The sequence below is a fragment of the Lynx rufus genome, unplaced genomic scaffold, assembly GCF_022079265.1.
Source record: "Lynx rufus isolate CCGP_SWC_20201006 ecotype Redwood Valley unplaced genomic scaffold, mLynRuf1.p SCAF_2, whole genome shotgun sequence".
Classification (NCBI taxonomy): Eukaryota; Metazoa; Chordata; class Mammalia; order Carnivora; family Felidae; genus Lynx; species Lynx rufus.
This window is the reverse complement of record NW_025814834.1, coordinates 197048734-197072330: the sequence shown is the minus strand read 5'-3', so window position 1 is coordinate 197072330 and position 23597 is coordinate 197048734. Positions and strand designations below refer to the sequence as shown.

At 40.9% G+C, this 23597-nt stretch overlaps 1 protein-coding gene across 1 annotated transcript in view; it reads right to left on the bottom strand.

Annotated features, from left to right (window-relative positions):
• CSMD2 (CUB and Sushi multiple domains 2) overlaps positions 1–23597 on the bottom strand; it is a 600117-nt gene that overhangs the window by 75886 nt on the left and 500634 nt on the right. Inside the window, exons 42-46 of the mRNA XM_047083843.1 lie at positions 22735–22923; positions 20315–20492; positions 18784–18929; positions 10074–10154; positions 9472–9585 (exon numbers count right to left, since the gene is read on the bottom strand). Of these exons, the coding sequence (XP_046939799.1) occupies positions 9472–9585; positions 10074–10154; positions 18784–18929; positions 20315–20492; positions 22735–22923 (708 nt within the window). The remainder of the gene's footprint in view (positions 1–9471; positions 9586–10073; positions 10155–18783; positions 18930–20314; positions 20493–22734; positions 22924–23597) is intronic.

Below are 23597 nucleotides of genomic sequence, written 5' to 3'. Positions count from 1 at the left end.
AAATATGTCACCCTAAGGAAGACAGTCAATGTAGAACTTAGAACAGGAGTGCTGGAGGGGCTAGATTGGGTTTCTTGTGTCTGTCACCAGGGAGGCTAGAGAAGATTCTGGTTCAGAGGAGCCCTGCACATCCTGGAAACCAGGGAGGTGCTCTCTCCTGGGGGTACAGGGAAGTGTCACTAAATCCTATTTGAAATAAATTTGAGGATGATCCACCTCTATTTGCTTGGGCTGAGGACTCCACAGTAAAGTTTTGAGGACTGAATCAACTTCTTCAGTACCTTGAAAGAGACATGCCCTGGGCAGTAGCTGCAAGTATCCCAATCACTATCCCAATCACTGCAAACAGAGAAATTGGTATTTTGCTGTGTATGTGCCTTTAGACAGGCTTCCTGAATGTGCTGGATTCTAGGACACTGACAAAGGAGAGTTTCTGGAACTGCAAGGCCAAGGACTAATTCCTGGATTACAATTTGAGATGAGGCTGTCTGGGGAGGAGATTTAGCTACTCACTCTCCACCCATTTCCTCTGTTTCCTTCAAACCTTCTGCCTTCACAGAAATGAGGCTTTCTAATCAGCACTGGGTCTGGGCTAACAGACAAAATGCTTTATATGGCCCAGAATTCACACAGCTCATCTGGGATTCCTCTGAGTAGCGTTGCAACACCCCCCCTTTTTTTTTTTTTTTAATTTTTTTTTTTCAACGTTTTATTTATTTTTGGGACAGAGAGAGACAGAGCATGAACGGGGGAGGGGCAGAGAGAGAGGGAGACACAGAATCGGAAACAGGCTCCAGGCTCTGAGCCATCAGCCCAGAGCCTGACGCGGGGCTCGAACTCACGGACCTCGAGATCGTGACCTGGCTGAAGTCGGACGCTTAACCGACTGCGCCACCCAGGCGCCCCCCCCCCTTTTTTTTTTAAGTAATCCCTACAACCAACATGGGGCTCCAACTCATGACCCGCAGATCAAGCGTCACATGCTATACCAACTGAGCCAGCTAGGCTACTGAAAGGGGGAGCTTTGGAAGGCACTAACTAGCTTCTCCTGGGAGAACTTCCTTCTTATTTTGTAAATGGGAAAGGAAAGAAAATGGCATCTTGGACTAAAACGGCCTTGCTTTTGAAATGCTTCCAATTTCACTATCCTGATATCTACAGGTCACGGAAGTATGCTGATATTTAATTCCCCCTAGGCTTTGTGGTACAGTCCAGGTGGTACCAGATCTGCTCTTGAAGCTCTCACTTTTCCTTCTTTCTTTCTTTTTTTAATATGAAATTTATTGTCAAATTGGTTTCAATACAACACCCAGTGCTCATCCCAACAGGTGCCCTCCTCAATACCCATCACCCACCCTCCCTTCCCTCCCACCCCCCATCAACCCTCAGCTTGTTCTCAGTTTTTAAGAGTCTCTTATGTTTTGGCTCTCTCCCTCTCTAACTTTTTTTTTTCCTTCCCCTCCCCCATGGTCTTCTGTTAAGTTTCTCAGGATGCATAGGGGCACTTGTACCCCAATGTTTATAGCAGCACTTTCAACAATAGCCAAATTATGGAAAGAGCCTAAATGTCCATCAACTGATGAATGGATAAAGAAATTGTGGTTTATATACACAATGGAAGCTCTCACCTTTCTACTTGAAACTCCTCCATTGAGGGGAAACAGGCACGCCCTCTCAAATGAGATTGGTTCCACAGGTTTGCCTTTTTGTGTACAATTATCAGATTTGGGCATTAGTGTTTATAAGTTTTTCTTTCTCCTTATGTTCAAGATGTCTGGCCTTTGAAGGTTTAGTAGTATTCTTCCACGAAACCATCTAGTCTTGATGTCTTTAATGGGGTTTCCTCTGATAACAATCTCTTTTATTTTAAAAAAATTTTTTTTCAACGTTTTTTATTTATTTTTGGGACAGAGAGAGACAGAGCATGAACGGGGGAGGGGCAGAGAGAGAGGGAGACACAGAATCGGAAACAGGCTCCAGGCTCCGAGCCATCAGCCCAGAGCCCGACGCGGGGCTCGAACTCACGGACCGCGAGATCGTGACCTGGCTGAAGTCGGACGCTTAACCGACTGCGCCACCCAGGCGCCCCAACAGTCTCTTTTAAAGAATTAGGAAAGTATAAACTTTATATCTCTACTGGGGTCAATTTTATCAAATTATACCTTCCTAGAAAATCATTCATATCATTAATTTATCGGCACAGATTTCTACAAGATTTGTACAAGATCATAATTAAAAAATTTTCTTTTGCTTCAATGGTTATAGTCCATTTTCCCTTTCTTATTTTTCTATATTCCTCCTTTCTCTCTCTGTTTAATTTACCTAATGGTTTGATTATTTTGTGGCTCTTTGTTCCAGGCACTTCTTTTTATTTATCAGTAAGGCTGTTTTTGCATTTTATAACTCATTCATTTTTTAAAATTCAAAATTTTTGAAATATAATTTATGTACAATGAAATGCACAGATCTTAGGTGCATGGTTTAATGAGCTTTAGCAAGTGTATATGCCTGTGTAACCACTACCATAATCAGGATATAGATTTTTTCTGTCACTCAGAAACTTGCTCTCATGCCTCTCTGCAATTAATTAGTATGACCTGCCCCATGCTCCAGGAAATCACTGATATTATTTCTATAACAACAGATTAGTTTTGATTATACTAGAATTTCATGCAATTGGAATCATACATGTTGTTATTTTTGTGCCTGGTTTGTTTTGCTAAACATTATGTTTCTAAGATTCGATCCATGATGTTTTGTGTATTACTACTTCATTTATTTTTATTGCTCTGTAGCAATCACAGAACAATTTTTTTGTTCATTCATTCTGTTTATTATTAATGAACATTTAGGTTAGTTCCAGTTTTGGATTATTATGGAATTCATATACAAGTCTTTTTGTGGATATGGGTTTTCATTTCTCTTAGGTAAATAACTAGGAGTATAATTGCTTGGCAATAGGGCAGGTATATGTTTAACTTTGAAAGAAATTACCCGTTTTCCAAAGTGACTGTATAATATTACATCCCAACCAGCAATGTATAAAAGTTCCACTTGCTCCACATTCTTGTCAACACTTGGTATTTTCAGTCTTAAGTTTTAGCTATTCTAGTGGGTGTGCAGTAATATTTCATTAGGGTTTTAATTTGCATTTTCCTGATGACTAATGATGTTTAGCATCTTTTCATATACTTATTGGCTATTCATACATCTTATTTTGTAAAGTGTCTAGTCAAGTCTCTTGTCCATATTTTTATTGGATTGTCTTATTATTGAGTTGCTGAAGTTCTTTACATAGTCTAGACAGAAGTCCTTTCAAAAATATATGTATCATTAATATCTTTTTGTATTCTGTACTTTGCCTTTACTTTTCACATTTAGTTCTGTCAGTTTTCCTTCATATTTTTTGAAGCTCTTTTATCATATGCATATAACATATATATCTTTTGTAATGGAATTAACTCTTTTGTCATTATACAATTTCTCTATTTCTGGTAATACTCCTTGCTGGCAGTATTATCTGAAATTATGTTTCTTATGTTTAACATTTGCATGTATATCATTTCCTCTTCTTCAATCTATCTGGTGTTTATATTTAAACTGCATCTTTTGCAAGAAATAAGTGGTTATTGTTTAAAACCTCTAAATGTTGGCATGGTTTTTATGCAGCAAAACTTACTGATATAACTATATCATTCAAATATTATATGTACCTACTTATTTTTGGTCTGTCATTCAAAGAGGTGTGTGAAAATCTACAACTGTAATTGTGAATTTGTCCTTTTTTCCCCATAATTCTGTCAATTTTTCCTTGATATATTTCAATATCATGTTGTTAGGTACACAGAAGTTTATGACTGCTATATATGTTTGATAGATTATGTTTATCAGCATGAAATTTCCTCTTTATTTATTTTAAAACTTTTTGCCTTAAATTCTATTTTGTCTAATATTATCTTTACTACACAAGATTTTAGAGGTTGGTACTTGCTATTTTTTCAAAGTTTTGTTTCATAACAGGGATGAGTGAGACCTTTCTAGCTATGTCTTTAGGGAGGCAGATGAAGATATTCAAGTCTAAGTTTATGGAAAGGCTATAGTTAAACTTGTTTTTTACTTAATCTGGAAGTCTCTCTCTTTGGATTAGCAGTTTTATTCAGTTATATTTACTATAGTTACACATATATTTGCACTTAGTTTTGCTACCTTATTTTGTGTTTTCTGTTTACCATAATTTTTTTCTCCTTTAATGCTTCTATAGGATTAATGGAGTTATCTTTATTATCTTTATTTTTGATTATGGATTTAGAACTTACAGATACCACGGTTATCCATAATTAAAAAAAAAAGACCTATAAATTTAAGCTTTCTTTTTAATACACGTATTTTAACTAATGTAGAGGGTTAATCAATATCTATGCTTCTCCTCAACAAGCAAGGGTCCTCAACTCACTTTTTCTTTCTTCTAAATAGGTTCTCCAATGTCATTTATCTGTCCAGTTGTGTTTGTATTTTTAAGTTTACTACAGTCTGTATTGTTTAGATTATTACCCTATTTTACTGATTTCTTAGCTCATTGTCACTTTTTGCATCTGAATCATTATCTGTATTCACTTTTTTCTTTTTTTTAATATTTATTTATTTTTGAGAGAGAGAGAGAGAGAGAGAGAGAGAGAGAGAGACAGAGTGCAAGCAGGGGAGGGGCAGAAAGAGAGGGAGACACAGAATCTGAAGCAGGCCCCAGGCTCTGAGCTGTCAGCACAGAGCCTGACGCGGGGCTTGAATTCATGAACTGCAAGGTCATGACCTGAGCTGAAGTTGGACATTTAACCGACTGAACCACCCAGGCACCCCTGTATTCATTTTTTTTCTTAATGAATATGGTAGATATTTCCAGTCTTTACAAATATTAGGTTTTATTTTTGTTTCCTGAGCATACAAAAAACTTCACTTTCCATCCATGTGCTTATTTCTGGTCAATGAGATGTGAGTAGAATAATGTGTGCCACTTTGGGCTGAGGAGGTGAAAAGCCCTTAAGCAACTCTCATTCTCTCTTACTCTGTTGCACTGTAGGATCCAGGAGCAGGCCTAGTTTTCAGATGGCAGCACAAGATTCAAGAAGCCTGGATCATTGAGTCACCAGCATTATAGTCACTGCACTATAGCAAATTTTGCCTGAAGGAGAAATAAACTTTTGTTGTGTTAAGCCACTGAGATGTGGGGATTGCTTGTTAATGTAACATATGCCTGACCTATCCTGACTAATGCACTGAAGTATATCTGTTAATTATGCTTTTAGTAAGCAGTAACTTTACATAGTCCTTGTCTGCCTGAAGATTTCATTAATATATTCCTACTCTTAAATGATAACTTGGTTGGGTTTGGAATTTGAGTTTATAATTATTTTTTTCTGCTGCATTTTGTCTTTTGGTGATGCAAATAATGCTGAGTCTGATGTGTCTTTTCTTTGTGATGGCTTTAACTTCCTTGATGTTCTATAATTGCACTGTAATGTTTTAGATTTGAATTTCACCAAATTTTCTATATTGCCATGGTAAGAGGCATGCTTTTGAAATAATAGAAAAGTGTCTGATTCTTGTCATAAGGGACTAGGATATCATTGGACAGGGCAATGGCTGAGGTATAAAGAAGTAGAACAAGCCAAAAGAAAAAAGGAAATTATATATTGAAGGGACTATGAATGGAAATACAACTTATGCGTATGGATTGGAAGATTTAATATTGTTAAGGTGGCAATACTACCTAGACTGATGTATGGATTCAATTAAATCTCTACAAAAATCCCAGGTGGTTTCTTTACAGATCTTGATAAGCTGGTCCTAAAATTAATTTAGAAATTCAACAGATCTAGAATATGCAAAAGAAGAACACAGTTGAAGGACTCCCACTTCCTGATTTCAAACAGACTACAAAGCTACAGTAATCAGGATAGTATAGTGCTGGCATAAGATGATCAAGTCAGGAAGATGCCATCTATCTATCTATCTATCTATCTCACACTCATATTCCACATATGAGTGAAATCATACATGTTTGTCTTTCTCTGACTTATTTCAGTTAGCATAACACTCTCTAGCTATATATGGTGGAATAATAGCCATAAAAAAGAATGAAACCTTGCAATTTGCAATGACATAGATGGAGCTAGAGAGTGTTATGCTAAGTGAAATAAGTAAGTTAGAGAAAGACAAACACTATATGATTTCACTCATATGTGCACTTTAAGAAACGAAACAAGTGAGCAAAAGGAAAGAGAGAGAGAGAGAGAGAGAGAGAGAGAGAGGGCAAACCAAGAAACAGACTCTTAACTACAGAGAACAAACTGATGGTTGCCAGAGGGGAGGTGAGTGAGGGGATAGGTCATGTAGGTGATGGGGATTAAGGAGTGCACTTGTGATGAGCACCAGGTGATGTATGGAAGTGTTCAATCATTAAATTCTATACTTGAAGTTAATATTACACTGTATGTTAACTGGAATTTAAATTAAAAAAAAGAATAGACTTACAGAAAAAAAATAATAGAACTGAAGATCAAGAAATAAATCCCCAAATTTATGTAAGTCAACTAATTTTCAACAGAGTGCCAAGACAATTCAATGGGGGAAAGGATAGTCTTCCCAATAAATGGTGTCACAGCAACTGGATATCCATATGCAAAAGAATGAAGTTGGACCCCTACCTCATGTTATATATAAAAATTAACTCAAAACATATCAAAAACCTGAATTTAAGAGCTAAAACTATTAACTCTTAGAAGAAAATATAGGTGTAAATCTTCCATGGATTAGGCAACGTTTCCTTAGATATGACATGAAAAGCACAAACAGCCAAAGGAAAAAATATATATATTGAACATCATCAAAATTAAAAACTTTTGTACTTGAGGGACACCTGGGTGGCTCAGTCAGTTAAGTGTCTGACTTAGTTTCAGCTCAAGTCATGATCTCACAGTTCACGAGTTCAAGCCTTGCATCGGGCTCCACACTGTGCAGAGTCTGCTTGGGATTTTCTCTCTCTTTCTCTCTCTCTCTGCCCCTCCCCCCCCCCATGCACTTTCTCTCTCTCTGTCTCTCTCAAAATAAATAAAAATTAAAATAAAAAACCCACAAAAATCCTTTTGTACTTGAAAGAACATTATCAAGAAAGTGAAAAAACTGGGGTGCCTGGGCAGCTCAGTTGGTTAAGTGTCTGACTTTGGCTCAGGTTATGATCTCATGTCCTGTGAGTTTGGCACCACACCAGGCTCAGCTCAGAGCCTGGACTTCTTTGGATTCTGTGTCTCCCTCTCTCTCTGCTCTCCTCTGCTCACACACACACTCTCTCTCTCTCTCTCAAAAAAAAAAAAATAAGCATTACATTTTTTTGAATAAATAAAAAGAAAGTGAAAAAAACACCAACAGAATGGGAAAAAATTTTCAAATCACGTATCTGATAAGGCACTTGTATCTAGAATATATAAAGAATTCCTACAACTCAATGATGAAAAGATAAATAACCTAATTAAAATAGGCAAAGGATCTGAATAGGCATTTTTGCAAAGAGAATATAGAAATGGAAAGTAAGCATATGAAAAAATGCTCAACATCATTGGTCATCAGGAAAATACAAATCCAAACCACAATGAGATAGACACCCTTTATACCACAAGGATGGCTGTAATTTAAAAGACAGAGAATAATAACAGAGAAGATGTGGAATAGTTGGAAACCTTATATACTGATGGCGGGAAAAAGATTCAGCCGCTATGGAAAACCGTCTGGTCATTCCTCAAAAGGTTAAACACAGAGTCACCATATGACCCAGCAATTCCACTGGTAGCTATATACCTAAGAGAAATGACAACCCATGTTTACACAAAAACTTGTATATGAATGTTCACAGCAGCATTATTCATAACTGCCAGAAGTGGAAATAACCCAACTGTCCATCAACTGATGAATGGATAAACAAAATGTAGTACCTACACAACGGAACATCATTCGGCAATAAAGAGAAATGACGTACACTGACACATGCTACAACATGAATGAACCCTGAACACATTGTGCTGAGTGAAAGAAGTCAGTCACAAAGACTACCTATTGTAGTATTGTACTTATATGAAAGATCTAAAATAGTCAATTTCATAGAGACATAAACTAGATTGGTGGTTGTCTAGAACTGCAGGAAGGAGGGTCTGGAAAGAAATGGGAGTTGACTGCTGAGGGGTCCAGGGTTAATTTTGAGGTGATGAAAATCTTCTGAAATTGTGTGATGGTTACAAAGCTCTGAATATACTAAAAGCCATCAAACTATTCACTTTAAATGGATGAATTACATGGTACATGAATTATATCCCAATAAAGCTGCTATTGTTAAAAAAAGAAAAAGCCAGTGAAGGGTCACATCTTGAGAAGCCAAGCACAACATCAAGTCCTAGAGGGAAGTATGAGTCTGAGAACAGGAGTAAAGCCAAGAAGGCTGGAGCCATGTAGACACAGAAACAGAGCCAGAGATGAGAAACTAAGTCTGGAGCAAATCAGGGAGGTTCTGGAGCAAGATCAAAGCAACAGCCCACTTTTATTGGGAACTGGTTGTTTGGTGTGTGGGTAGGTCAGCTCAACTCATAGATAATGACTTTCTCTATGTATTGGCAGCCTAGTTCTAGGGCTGTGGCTTCTTTCTTTCTCACTAACAATCTATATTGCAGACTCTCTACTCTTGCCTTATGAGAAGTGGGGGAGAAGCTGACCTGTTTCTTCATAGACTACTAAAATATTATTTGGTAGCAATAGTACCAGAAGCAGTAGTAAGAATTTAATAGCCCGCATTGGGCAGTTACTATGTGCCAGACATAGTTCTAAAGTGCTTTACATCATTAACCCATTGAATTCCTCACAATAAGTCCATGGCATAAATAACATCATTATCCTTATTTTAGAGATGAGAAAATTGAGGCATAGGATAGTTAAGTATCTTGTCCTAGGTCAGATGTCTGGTGAGTGGAGAGTATGGTTTTTGGTCTTAGTTGGGATATCTTGATGAAGCCATTCATCTTCTGTCAAGGCATCACACTAGAATGAAGACAACTCTTGGTTGCCTAGTTCAGCACACAGGACCTTGAGCATATCTGCACTCCAGTAGGGCCAGGTTGGTGTGCAAGCCCACCTCTTCCCAAGGTCCCAGAACTCTTCCTTCCAATGATCAGTATGCCGTTTCCAGAGAATACCAGTTAGAACAAAGGAAAACAGAAATAGAAGTGATCAAGTGGTCACTATGGTAATTTGTAGCCCCAGACCTAAGAGTAGGACAGAGAATCTCTCTAGAGCAATCGTTAATCCAAACAAACAGACATTCACCAAATGACCTCTTACTTTATGGGCAGGGACTGGGAATATAGGGAAGAGTAAGACAAAGGCTATGTTTTGGAGGAACTCCAGATCCATAAAGGCATGGCTCCGTGCAATTACCTTCACATATTGGGGGTGGTCCTTCAAACTGTAGGTAAGTTCCAAGTTTGCAGGTCAGGATTTCATTCCCTACCAAGGTGAAGCCAGGGAGGCACCTGTAGCGTACGATGTCACCTGCCAAAGAGAGACCAATATAGGGGTTCCCTGGAGAAGTCTGGACAGAGCATCCCTTAGTAGTTCAACCCACTTTTAGGCAAGGCAATCAGTGATGGGTTCCATTATGTTCAGATTTAAATAACCACTCAACTCCACTCAAATGACCCAGAAAACTGCTGCCTACTTCTCACAGCTCAGCCTTGCTAAGCCTAAGAATGTTTCCACATTCCAGGAACTTTTTATAGTGTCTTGTGTGGACTTATTTCTCAAAAACATACTGACTTGAATCACAGAAGAAAACTGCCTTCCTGTCTCCTCTGTCTAGCTATGGCTAAAAGGAAGTATTGGTATTTTTGGTGCAGACTCTGTTGACAGAACATTACCCATCTTGCACTGGGCCTACTGTTTCTTGTGGACTGGAGGGACAGATGAGCCTCGCTGGCCAGCCCCACCCCAACCCAGTCCCTCCTCAACTGCACAGTCATTGCTGGTTTGGGAGAGGGTACCTATGTTGAATTCTTCATTCTCTGTGACGACTTCAGCGTTGGGGAGGATGGTGGGAGGAGGGCATTTGGTGAGTGGATAAGCTGAAAAGACAGAAGCAGACAAGCCGGTGTAAGAACACCATTCTTGGGGCACGTAGCCATTTACTCGTTCAATCCCTCACCTTCTCCTTCCTCATTCATTCACATAGATCCTAGTGACTATTGATCTGTACACAGGGTAAGTTTAGCCAAGTACTGTTTTGCTTATCTGCTGTCATCTTTTTTTTTTTTTTTTTTTCTGATGTGAAACCTAGGAGCCATATGGTAACACCAACAAAAAGGAGAGAGCATCTAAGAAGTCAGTGATGGTCACTAGCACTGAACGAAGGGGAGAGAAGCATTTCCTGAGCACCTATTATAAGTCAGGCACCTTCACACACTGTCACCTTTAACTCTCATGATGGCTGGTCCCCCTGTGAGGCGTTCTTACTCTATGAGGCAGCTGAGATTCAGAAAGGTTCAGTTACTTCTCCATGGTCATACAGGAACTAAGTGGCACAGGGGGCTTGAATCCAGGTCTGGCTGCTCTCAAATCCCATATTCTTTCCACTGCTCAGCATCTAAGTACTGTGTGTGGCTCCTGTGAGTGCCCATTAAAGCCAGCTGGTTTCCCTTCTGACCTTTGGCCAAACATCTCTGGCTTCGGTGGACTTTCCAAATGGAAAACCATCCCTCTGGGCAGAGACTGGACTGTGTGTGCATGGTGTTACTGAGGCAGAGCCCAATATGGGCTCATAACTCGGCTTCCGTTTACTACATGGCATGCAATTTGGTGCTATGCAAGTGTGAGCTGCTGTTGCCAGTGTTGCTGCTGTTATGATGACTTCCAAAGTCACCCCAAACCCCGCTATGTTTTTTAAAAAAGAACACTCTCTTTAAAAAATTGCAAATGTAATACATGATTGCTAGAGAAAATATGAGATTTTCTATGAAAATAGTAGGAAGAAAATTAAAGTCCTCCACTGGTCATTCAGATAACCACTGTTAACCTTTTACTGTAAGTTCTTATAGTATATACTTTCTGCACACATATTTTTCTCTTACAACATTTGCAGCGTGTTGTGTACTTTGCGTTGATCCTTGTGCACTCACTCTTATATTGCAAGAATTTCCCTATGTAATTAAATTTCTTTAAAAAATTTTTTTCTAGAGAGAGTGCGAACAAGGGAGAGGGGCAGAGGGAGAGAGAGACGGAATCTTTAGCAGGCTCCACATTTAGCAAGGAGCCTGACATGGGGCTTGATCCCATGACCCATGCATGGATCATGACCTGAACTGAAATCAAGAGTTGGATGCTCAACTGACTGAGCTACCCAGGCACCCTTGTAATTAAATTTCTTAAAAAATGATTGAAATGAGTTCATAGGATTTAGTTGTATGATTGACTAGAATTTATTTAATAGATGCTCTATTATTAACCATTTAGGTTTCCAAGGTTTTGCAATTTAAAATAAAACTGTGATAAACATCCTTCTATATATGCATCTTTTATGAATTTTTTTCTTTTTCTTTTCTTTCTTTTTTTTTTTTAACTAGGAATGATTTCTGGATCATAGGGTAGTTGTATTTTTAACTTTCTGAGAAACCTCCATACTGTTTTTCACAGTGGTTGCACCAGTTTGCATCCCCACCAACGGTGTAAGAGGGTTCCCCTTTCTCCACATCCTCGCCAACACCTGTTGAACAACACCTGTGTTGTTAATTTTAGCCATTCTGACTGGCGTGAGGTGATATCTCATTGTAGTTTTGATTTCTGTTTCCCTTATGATAAGTGATGTTGAGGATCTTTTCATGTGTCTCTTGGCCACCTGTATGTCTTCTTTGGAAAGATGTCTGTTCATGTCTTCTGCCCATTTTGAAACTGGATTATTTGTTTTTTAGGTGTTGAGTTTTCCAAGTTGTTTATACGTTTTTGGATCCAACAATTACACTACTAGGTATTTACCCAAAGGATACAAAAATAATAATTCAAAGGGATACATGCACCCTGATGTTTATGGCAGCATTATCAACAATAGCCAAATTATGGAAAGAGCCCCAATGTCCATTGACTGATGAACAGATAAAGAAGATGTGGTGTATATATACGATGGCATATTGCCCAACCATAAAAAGAATGGAATCTTGCCACTTGGAACTATGTGGATGGAGCTAAAGGGTATTATGTTAAGCGAAAGAAGTCAGAGAAAGATAAATACCATATTTCACTCATATGTGGAATTTAAGAAAAAAGACAAACATAGGGAGCAAACTGAGAGGCAAACCAAGAAACAGACTCTTAGCTATAGAGAACCAACCCATGGTTACCAGAGGAGAGGTAGGTGGGGGGTGGGGGACATGGGTTAAATAGGTGATGAGGATTAAGGAAGGCACTTGTCGTGATGAGCACCATGAGATGTAAGGAATTGTTGAATCTCTAAATTCTACACCTTAAACTAATATTATACTGTATATTAACTAATTGGAATTTAAATACAAATTTGAGAAAAAGGAAAAAAACCAGGAATGATTAAAGCGTATGACCTTTTTAAAGTATAAGCATCTCCTACTGAACATCAATAATCTATTCTTGGAAATCAGACGTTCCATGTAAAGATGCTAAGTAGGTGCCTAACTTCCAGAAAAAAAAATCAGTAACAAGAAATCCTCACTTAAACACAGCCTGAGTGTTTAATATATTGTGGTTACTAGTTTGATTGGGGTAGATTTCCCATTATATTAAAAAGAATTACACATTTCTGCTCAACGCAGAAAGCTGGTGGAATACTGAAAAACAAAAAAATGAAAATTCCCCAAGTCCCACCACCACCAGGCATAACCACCGTTAGCCTTTTGGTGCATGACCTTCGGTCTTTTACAGACAACCCCTCCTCCCAGATCACACACTACATCTACCATGTTATTGTTAAAGAACTCAAGGGCAGGGAGGACATTTGGACTCCTCTGTTTCACTTTGTCCTTACTTCCCTTGCTCCTTGGGGGTGAAGCCCTGATACAGCTTAATCAGATTCCAGTATAGGTTAACATGTTAACTGGTGGGGAGGGCTCATTGCTTTATGACAAGTGGTAGCCAGCTCAGCAACAGCCATTGTGGGTCACTGCATGTTGTACCCTCTTATGGATTCTTTCTGGACATACTCTTTTCCATTCTATTGGGTGTGCTGGGCTGGCCTTTCATATGAAGCTTTTAAAGCCAAGTTAGTATATGAAGAGACATGTGGGCAGAGAGAGAAAATCCCAAGCAGGTGCCATGCTGTGAGCGCGGAGCCTGATGTGGGGCTCTATCCCATGAACTGTGAGATCATGACCTAAGCTGAAATCAAGAGTCGACGCTCAACCGACTGAGCCACACAGGTGCCCTGGATTGTTTCTAATATATCAGTTTTAAGTCACAGTTCAAGGAATATCTTTATATACGTATCTTTACACAATTCCCGGAAATAGGATTGGTGGGTCCTAGATCATTATTAATTAGAAATCTTGGCTGTAAGTAACACAAATCAACTCAGGGTAAGAATACGTGAAAAACAAAAAGCCTCTCAGAGAGGAGAGAATGCGAATGTGGATTTGTATACAGGCTTCATAAAGGTGGAGGACAAGGAACTGGGGTCCACCAGGAACCCAGGAAACCTTCCCCACATGTCTTGGTCACTTTCTTTCCACAAATCAGAACTTTCTATTTCTCAGTCTACAAGGACAGGAGAAGACAGGCAATCCAGGCCACTTGGATTTATATCGTCCCTCTTCTGCAGATGAATCTAAAATCTCTTTGGTTCAACTTCAAGTTCCCGAGAGAGGACACCTGATTCCCTCTGCTGAAGTCAGGTCAGGGCCCACCTATGGTTCAAGCCACTGTGGCTGGGGTTGGCGGTGGACACGGAGTGGGGTAGAATATACAAACATAGTTGACAATTGCCCATGTGAGAGAGGCAGCTAAGGAGATCATTACGGGCTCTGCAGACAACCAAAAATGTTTGACTGTGGTTGATCACACTGTGTATAGCTTTTTGATATGCATTTTCACACTGCCCACCACAAAGGGAGCATCTTCCTGCAATCTTCCCATCAGGATTATCATTTTAAACATTATTACAGGTTATTCTCTAATATTAAGAGCCTACTTTTTCCATTTAATGCTTTTTGCTTTGAAGGCTACTCTGATTGCTATTGTTGTTTGTATTTGCCAAATACATCACTACCCATCCTTTTATGTTCAAACTGTCACTGTACCTTAGTAGTGTTCCCGGATGGAAAATATAGCTAAATTTTATTTAACCTAATCTAAGAGTCTTTGTGTTTTTCATAGGGAATTGGGCTTTGATAAGTTTGTATTTGCCATAGTAACTGAACAATTTTATTTTATTGTTTAATTCTGCACTGTCTGTATCTTTGTTCCTATAGTTTCCATTGCTTTCCACCTTTTGTATATGAGCTATGTTTTGCTTACTTTTTTTCTTTCAGTGATTTAAAAGTGCTATAACCTATTTTTAACTTCTTAGTGACTAAAATACATACTCAGAACCCTGATTTTTCTAATTATCAAAGTTAGTAATTGAATAATATCTACTGATTCTACCCCCATGAGAGAAAAGGATATTTCCTTTCTCCTATACCTCTTCTAACTACTTGGGTATTTGTTAATATGAAATGATTTCTTAAAAATTTTTTTTTATTTAAAAAAAATTTTTTTTTCAACGTTTATTTATTTTTGGGACAGAGAGAGACAGAGCATGAACAGGCGAGGGGCAGAGAGAGAGGGAGACACAGAATCGGAAACAGGCTCCAGGCTCTGAGCCATCAGCCCAGAGCCCGACGCGGGGCTCGAACTCCCGGACCGCGAGATCGTGACCTGGCTGAAGTCGGACGCTTAACCGACTGCGCCACCCAGGCGCCCCTGATTTCTTAAAAATTTTAAAGAATCATTTGTATTCTGTTTGGAATCTATGTTTTCAATTATTATTGCTTAAATCTGTGGTTAGCTAGTTAGTGCTTCCATTTTAATCTTTCATACAACTTCTCTGAATTGAGTTATTGGTTCATTCCTCAGTGGATGGCTACATCCTTGAGGAACAATTCAAATTGAGATGTGGGGGACAATGATTTTAAGCTCTTGGATGTCTGCAGATGACTGTCTCTTGCCTTCACATGTGACGTTCCCAAGTGTCTTCTTCCTTAAACATCTATAAAAATGCCTCTTTTATTTTCTGGAATTGAATGCCAAGAATAATTAGGCACAGGATTGTTGATTTTGGCTCCTTGTAGTTAACTTTCTCAGCCTGGATTCTGGTAGATTTCTTCTACCCTTCAGCCTTGAGATTTGAAAAACTTGCCAGGCTGGTTTTGATTTCTCCTGGTATGTAGTGAGCTCTTTTGTTCTATACGCAAGTTTTTCCCTCATCTCAGAAGAGTTTTATTTTATTATTTCTATTCCATCTGGCTCTTTTTGTAGATACTTTTTAATCAGTATGTTCTTTGTCTACTGGATCTATTTGCCATTCTCTCCTCTATAATTTTCAAATATTTGCTCACTTTCTTCTTTGTGTTGGGCTTTTATTCCACATCTCTGAACTGTTTTTCTGCACTGTTGATTCTGCTCTTTGTTGATTCTTATGCCAATTTAATTGTGCTGCTACATTTGTTTTTTAAACTTTTTTTTTTATTATCTAGCTCCCCTTGTAAATAAAAATTTTAATTTGAAACTATCACAAAGGTATAAGAAAAGTTGGCAGCATCGTACAAAAAACATTTTTCATGAACCAGAAGAAAATGACCGACATTATGCTCCATAACCACAGAATATTTTAGTGTGCATTTCCAACAAACAAGCACATTACCCTGAAAAACCACATACAAGCACTAAAAGCAGGAAATTACCTCTGATATGGTACTTCCAACTAGTCACCATGTCCACTAGTGTTTTACCACTTGCCCTAGTAAAATCCTTAATAGCAAAATGATCCAGTTCAGAATCATACACTGTATTTCGTTGTCATGTCCTTTTAGTCTGGAAGAGTCCCAAAGTCTTTCCTTGACCTTCATGGCTTTTACACTTTTGAAGATTCTATGGCAGTTAATTGCTAGTCTGTAATACTATTTTACATTACCCTCACTTTACGTTTGACACATTCCTCATAGCTGGATTCAAGTTGTGCATCTTTATGGGACTATCACAGAGGGGATGCTGGGTTCTTCTCTTTGTACCCAGTCTGGTGGGGTATGATTTGTTTGTCCTGTTATTCATGATGCTCACCTGGATCACTTAATTAACGTGCTGTCCTCCAGGCTTCTCCACTCTAAAGCTGTTCTTTTTTCCCTTTGTGATTATCATGTGAGGAGATAGTTTGAAGGTATGGAAATACTCTGTTCCTCATAATATTTTAATTAACTGTTTAACTAACTTACACCTGTTTGGATATACATGGTGTCCTGGTTTATTCAATCAGCTACAGTTTGTTACCAATATTAATTCCTTGGATGCTCAAATTATCCCCATTATGGTCACTGGGAGCCCCTTCAAGCCCGTGTCTATGTCCCTCTGTCACGTCTGCATCATTCCTTGAGTAGTTCCTTGCTTTCTGCCATAAAATGTTCCAGGCTCATCTTGTACTTTCTCTGCCTCAGTCCTGGAGTCAGCATTTCTTTAAGGTGTTTTGGTCCATTCAAGTGAAAATGGTATTGGAAACCAGTAACTGGAGCTAGATGTGTTCATTGCTATTGAGGAGTCATTACTTCAAAGCCCTTTTAATGGGAAGAGTTAAGGGATGTATGTATGTGTACACACCCACATTCACACCCTCATTTCCTTCTATATCTGTATGTACATATTGAAAACCATAGCTCACATTGATACCTCCAATTCCAACCCAATTCCCTGGGTATATTCCAGTTTTTGTTCTTTCCATATTTCTAACCCTCTTCTCTTTCAGTGAGACACCTGTTGTCCTTGATATATTCACTTATCTGATCAGTCACCTGTAGGGAACTGAGATCCCATCTCTCCTGCCACAGCCCCCTTACATGAATACCCTACTCACTGCATCCCCCACCCCAGACTCTGATGGGTCCTCAGTGTGGATACCCTCCTCATTCTGCTGGGGCTCCTACCCCACATGGATGTTCCTTCCATTTGCTCAGAGCCTGGACACCCCATGCCAGCCCTGTCCCTGGGCAGCGTGGACTCCCTCTCCCCTCTGACACCCCAGACTGGCTCACGCCCTGAAGGGATGGATGTCACTTTGCTTTGTCCCATTTAACAGCTTTAGGACTGAATTGTTCAGGAAGGGAAGACATTTAGCTCCCCTTTTATTTATCTCTTATTTGGAGATCTCTTATTTGGAGTCCATATTGTCTAGACTTCTATGCTTTCCAAAATTTACTTCTACTTCCTAAACTATATGTTTTCAAGGGCATTTTTCTCTGCAATTCAAATCCTATTTTCTCATTAAAAAATACTGCAGAATCTTGTTCATAGGTCTCTTTAAGGTACTTGTCTTTTATACTTATTAGTCCTTATATGGGAAGGAATTTATTTAGAGCTAATATTTGCCTACAGAAAGGCAGACATTCTTTCCCCCGCACCAGTCCTGCTCCCCAATCTCCATGTCTACCTCCCTCTTTTTCTTTAGTTCTTGTCTCAGATATCGCCTCGCAACAGGTTTTCCACAATTATTCTACATGAAGCAGAGTTCCCCACCTTTCATTTGCTATCTTATTTGTTTCCTTCATAGCAACTTATTACAAATTGCAAAGATTTTATTTGTCTGCTTATTGGTTTGTTATCTCTGTCTCCTTGGAGGAAGAAAGCTCTATGGGGAGCAGGCATTTCACAGAGCAGGAAGCATGAATAGTCAATGAAGATATGAAAGGATGCTCACCTCATCATTAACATAAGAGTGAAATGCTATTTCATGAATCCACCAGATTGGCAAAAATTTTAAAATCTGATAAAACCCAGTGTTTGCAAGATGGAGCCAGGAATAAAGTCAAGCTTTCCTGATTTCCAGTTCAAATATATGTAATGCTCTGCAAACTGTAATATGGAGGATTATTCTATAGATGGACATAAGCCCACAGAGAACTTTCTATAAGTTTTTCTCTGCTATATCCACTATAACAAAAATGAGGAAGTATCCGGGTCCGCAACTTGGGGCTCTCAGAAGAAAACTGGCTGCCAATAAGGACAAACCTACCCTGAATTGTTCATGCTCCTCCTGCTTGAATTCTCCATGACTTCACTTGTGCACAGCACTTCCTGTGAGGTCAACAGAAGCCCTGGATTCCAGCGGAGTGGGACAGCCCTCTAGAGGGTGCCAAGGGACAAGCTGGGGCACAAGTAAGTGGAAAACCCAGCCAGTGAGTGGATGTGAACCAGCTGGGAGAGAAGCCTCATCCTGCTGCCTCTAAGCTTGGATTTGGCACCAAGGGTCAGCATCATGTGCCTCTCTGCCCTAGAGTGTGTGTGAAGGAGGAAAACTTACAAGTATGGAGCCCTGTGCTGGGAGATTTCACATAGGTGAATACATGGAAGTCTTATAACTCCAAGGACACTGAGGCTGAGAAGCTATGTAACTCATTCAGAATCACACAATTGTGAATAGTGGAGCCAGGGGTCAAGTGCAGCCCTGATTCAAGAGTGTAGTGCCCCTCTTTCACACCAGGCTTCCATACTGACCAGAGAAGGCTATGGCGAAGATCCCACCCATAGCCGCATCACGGTGGAACTTGAGCAGGACCTGATTGGATGAGCTGTGCACTGTTTTCTTGGCCAAGCTTCGGCTGAAGACTCCAAGCTGTGGAGCTGTCTGCTGAGGCCCATCCCTGCACATAGGAAAGAAGGTGCTGGCATGTCATGAGTTACCACGGCTGCCTGCTCCACCCGGTTCCATCAGTGGCCCTCAAAGAGACCTGGAGTGGGAGGCTGTGACTCTTCTTGTGCTTGACACTGTCTTTCTCCAATGTCCTGTAGACCTCCCTCTAATCTCTCCCAACTCAGTCTGCTGACAAAGCTGATAGAGCCAGCAAGGCTCACACTGACTCCTCATTCACCTGATTCTTCACCAGCCCAGCCTCCATAATGGGCTTGGGGGCAACAGTCTCACCCAAGAAGCCACTGGAGCCACTGGGCAGGGATGCAGGTCTTATCACAGGTTCTCTGAGACTGAACAGCAGTAGGATGGGGCCGAGGAAGAGCTGCAGGAAGCTCATGTTACTATCCATGCCAGCCCCACTTCCTTGTCCCCAAGCAGAGATATCCCCAGTTGTCCTTCTAGGCAAAGGATTCCTTCCCTGGAAATGTATCTAGTCCCTCCTATCTGTTCTTAGCCATAGCCTGGAAAGGAAACTGGAAATTAATCCAGGGCAGTCTGATTATGGTTATCCAGCCCTGGGAATTTGGGCAAGAGAATCCCACGATCCCCTGCTGATTCCCAGAATGGCAGTAACTCCCAAACAAAAGAATTTTTAAATTATATATTTGTCCAAAGATCTGGTGGTTTGGAAAGGACTGTCTAGGAGACTACACTTATTGATTAATAATTCATTTTCCCATTTTCATATTCATTCAAGATATTCTAACTCTCACTCAGTGTGGAATCGTCAATTTGGTAACCAGTAAGCCACATGTGGCTGTTTACATTTAGTTAAAATTAAATAAAGTTTAAAAGTCAGTTCCTCAGTCACTCTAGTCACATTCAAGTACTCAGTGGTCACCTGTAGCTGGTGGCTATGGTACTGGCAGCACAGATACAGAATGTTTCCATTACTGCTGAATGTTGTGTTGGACAATACTGGCTCAGCAGGAGATGATCAGTGGGACTTCACAGAATTCTACCCCCAAACTGTCGCTAGTCTGGGTAGCTTATGTTAGGTAAATGTAGGATTTTGGTTTGGACTCTGGAAAAACTGAGAAAAGTTTGTGTAGCTATGACCATTCCTATTCACACACCCACCCACTTGTCCTCTGACCCCGAGGTGGGACTCCAGGTTGGAAATCACTGCCCTGCCATTACTCTCCCTTCCAGGAGTCACAAAAGGTAATTTGAAGCTGAGCCCTCATTAACTACGTTTATTTGAAAGCCAGGAGGTGGACGACCACTTAAAACCATGCAGCTCTTGGTTTTCTAAACAAAGAAATGAGTAACCCCAGTTTAGAGCCCAATTAAAACCCCTTTCTAATTGGCTGTCGACATGGCAGCTGGCCCTACCAGACAGTGATGAAGTCTCCAGAGGGTTCTGTCTGCAGCAGGCTGAGGTTGAGGCGGACGCCATGACCAATGGGCACGGTGATCAGCCAGACACAGTCCTGGGAGCTGGAGTATGGACTGGGGAAGCCCGGGGAGTACACAGTGCCATTGGAAGAGGTGATGTTCCCACCACAGGGGACTGCCAGGGAAGGGACACAAACACAGATGAGTGTGGGAGATCACCCCCCACCTGAAAATTCAGATGACTTCCTTATAAAGTGTAGGCACCCAGCACAAATTATCCTGCTCAGGGAGGTCAGGAGTCATGGGGAGAGGTGATGGGGCTGCAGATGACCATGTGTGGTTTTCCCCATTGGTCCTAGCACACCACTCCTCATCTGGCCCCTGACCTTCAGAGCACATGCCTCTGGGGGCCAGCCTCAGCCCCTGGCTTCTCTCTTCTTCTTGTGGATGAGACCAGCCCAGAAGGAAGGACCCACTGGAGCTCTCCCCTCTCCCTTCCTAGGAATGGAGAGGAGGAAAGAATTCAGAGTCAGGGCTGTAGTTCTTTTGCTGGGATGAACTAGGAAATTATGGGAGTATTCCTCTCTCTCTCTTTATTTGCTTCAAGATTCTTAGAGTGGTACATTTGGTCTTGACCTAAGAGATGAGGATTCTTGTAGTGAAGACCAAAGTTGGGTTCAAATCATGGCTAAACCATTTATTGGCTGGATGGCCCTAGACATTAGTCTAGACTCTTTAGTCACCTGTGAAATGGGATAAGGGTATCCCCATGTAGGACTGTGGTGGTGGTTCCATAAACTGAGGCAAGTAAAATATCCAGCTTGGTACTCAGATCACAGAGAAGGCATTTGCTGCATAGATATGATCTTCTATCCCTATTTTCCTGTCCCTTGAAAGTAACACCCAATTTTAGGTTCACTCCGATGTAGGCTTTGGGTAAGGGGATGAAGAGGCCATGAAGTCTCCATAATGTTCTGATTCAGTCACCAGGGAGGAGAAAAAAGGGCAAAAAACCAAACATACATACAAACACCCCCTGGTCCAGACTAATGAGTACATGTGGCTGGCATGAGGCAACAAGCAGACATCTGGATGGGGGCAGACCAAAGCGAAGAGAAAGAATCCCAATGCCTCTAGGCAGAAGATACGGTTCCTGTGAATGCACATGCATCCTGAAAGGGGTATGCATGGACACACCCCCTTTCCTACACATACTGGACATCCACTCAGTGTCAGTGTCAGGCGCAGCCTGGGGAAATGAAGGGGAGCAAGGATACCGTGGCACCTGGTTTTGCTCTGTAGCACTCACAGCCCACTGGGATACAGCTAAGTAGATTGGTGTTTACAGCATAGGGTGGAACACGCTGTCAACACGGAATGCCACGGGAACAACTGGAGGACCCCTCCTCTGGTCTTGTGAGGGTGGGCAAGGATTCTTGGTGTTATTTCCATTTAGACTCAGACCTGAGGGATGACAAGGCTAGGTAGACAAGGCAAGAGAGGAGAGTGATGTTCTATGAGGGAGGGACAGCATGTACTAAGAACCAGAGGCAAGAGAACAGGGCACACTGGGATGACTGCAAGTATTTCAGCTTCAGACATAAAATCTGCGAGCGTGGAGAATCCTGGGGGGTATGCAGGGACCAGGCCCTGAGGGACATGGTGCGCTACCTAAAAGAGTTTGGAATTTACCCCAAGAGAGATGAGGATGCCTTGCTGGCTTCTGAGCAGGGGAGTGTCTGGAGTATGTTGATGGTTTTGAAAACGCACACTGGCTACACTCAGAAAAATGGATTGAGGAGGGCAAGACTGAAGGCTGGGAGACCAGTGAGGAGCCTCATCAAAGTGGTGGCCTGGATTAAGGCAGAGGCAGTAGATAGAGAGAAGTGGATGCATTTGAAAGGTAATCAGGATGTAGAATTATCAAGACTTGGTGAATAAGTCAGATGGGGGAGCGGGAGGGGCCCAAATAAGGGCCAAGTAACCAGGTGACTAAAGGTGCCCTTCACTAGATGGATTTCCATTGAACGACAGAAAAACGATGCCTTTAATTTCTAATATATTAGGATTTAGGTGCCTCTGGATAAGTGAAGCTCTTTAAAAAGTTTTTGGATATACAAGTGTAGATCTCAGGAAAGAGATAAAGATTACAGAGTCTTCCCTTCTGATGGGTTGGGTTTCCCAAGGGTTGAGTAGGTATTCCCTTGGCTGTGGCCCACATTTCCTCCAGGTCCTCCCAAGGTTGGCCCAGAGGTCTGTGCCTAGGACTCTTTGCCCAGACAGGCTGGGTCCTTTCTATATGAAAACAGGATGGACAAGTTTTTCCTGGACTCCCCAGCATGGGTGCTTCCATGGGGCATGGGAGTACTCTGATCAGTCTCCTTAGGAGGAGTCACTAGGGATGAGGAGGGACATACCTTCACACCTGGGTAGGGGGTGGTCCCAATTCCGGTTGGTGCCATGTTGACATGTGAGGACGGGGTGGCCCATCAGTTGATATCCTGGCAGGCACTCGAAGGTCACTGATTGTCCAACATTGTAGCCAGCTCCCCTCACAATGCCATTGGCAAAGGGCTCTGGGTCTGGGCACTCTTGAAGTTCATAGGCTGGAAAAGATCAGGAGAGAAGGTTACTTTATTCTCTTTGGACATTTTCCCCTCAACCAGAATATAGGAGCAGCAGAAAGTAAGCATAATGGTGAAGCACCAAGACTTGGACTCCGATGGACCTTTGTCATTTACTAGTTGTTGGCTTTGGGTAAGACGTTTAATTTTTCTCTGCCTCTGTTTTCCTATTTAGAAAACGGTTATTGTGAGGATTAAGTGGCATATTATATGCATAGCTCTGTGTACAGTATGGCACATAGTAAGAGCTAAATAAATGTTATCTGTTATTACTGTCTCCATGGGAGATAAAGGTTTAGGGAAGACAATGCTAGGTTGAACCCTTATTCATTGAGTACCTGCTTGGGGCCAGGCATTGACCTTGGTTCTTTCATGTGGATCATCTCATTTAATCCTGACAACCATGTTCTAGATCACAAACAAAGGAAGCAGTCAGGGGAGGACTTGAGTGGGGTCTTTCTGACTCTGAGAAACTAGAACCTTTCAAGATGGAGGGAACTTGGCAGGAGTAAGTCAATCTTGTGACTAGAAGAAAAGCTTGTCAGAGGGAATTGTTAGATAAAAAGGAATATGTGTGACTGTAATACAAAAAAGTCCCTCCAAAGAGCAAGAAAGCGACTTCCTTGAGAATAGGTGAGTCCAACTCAAAAGGAGAT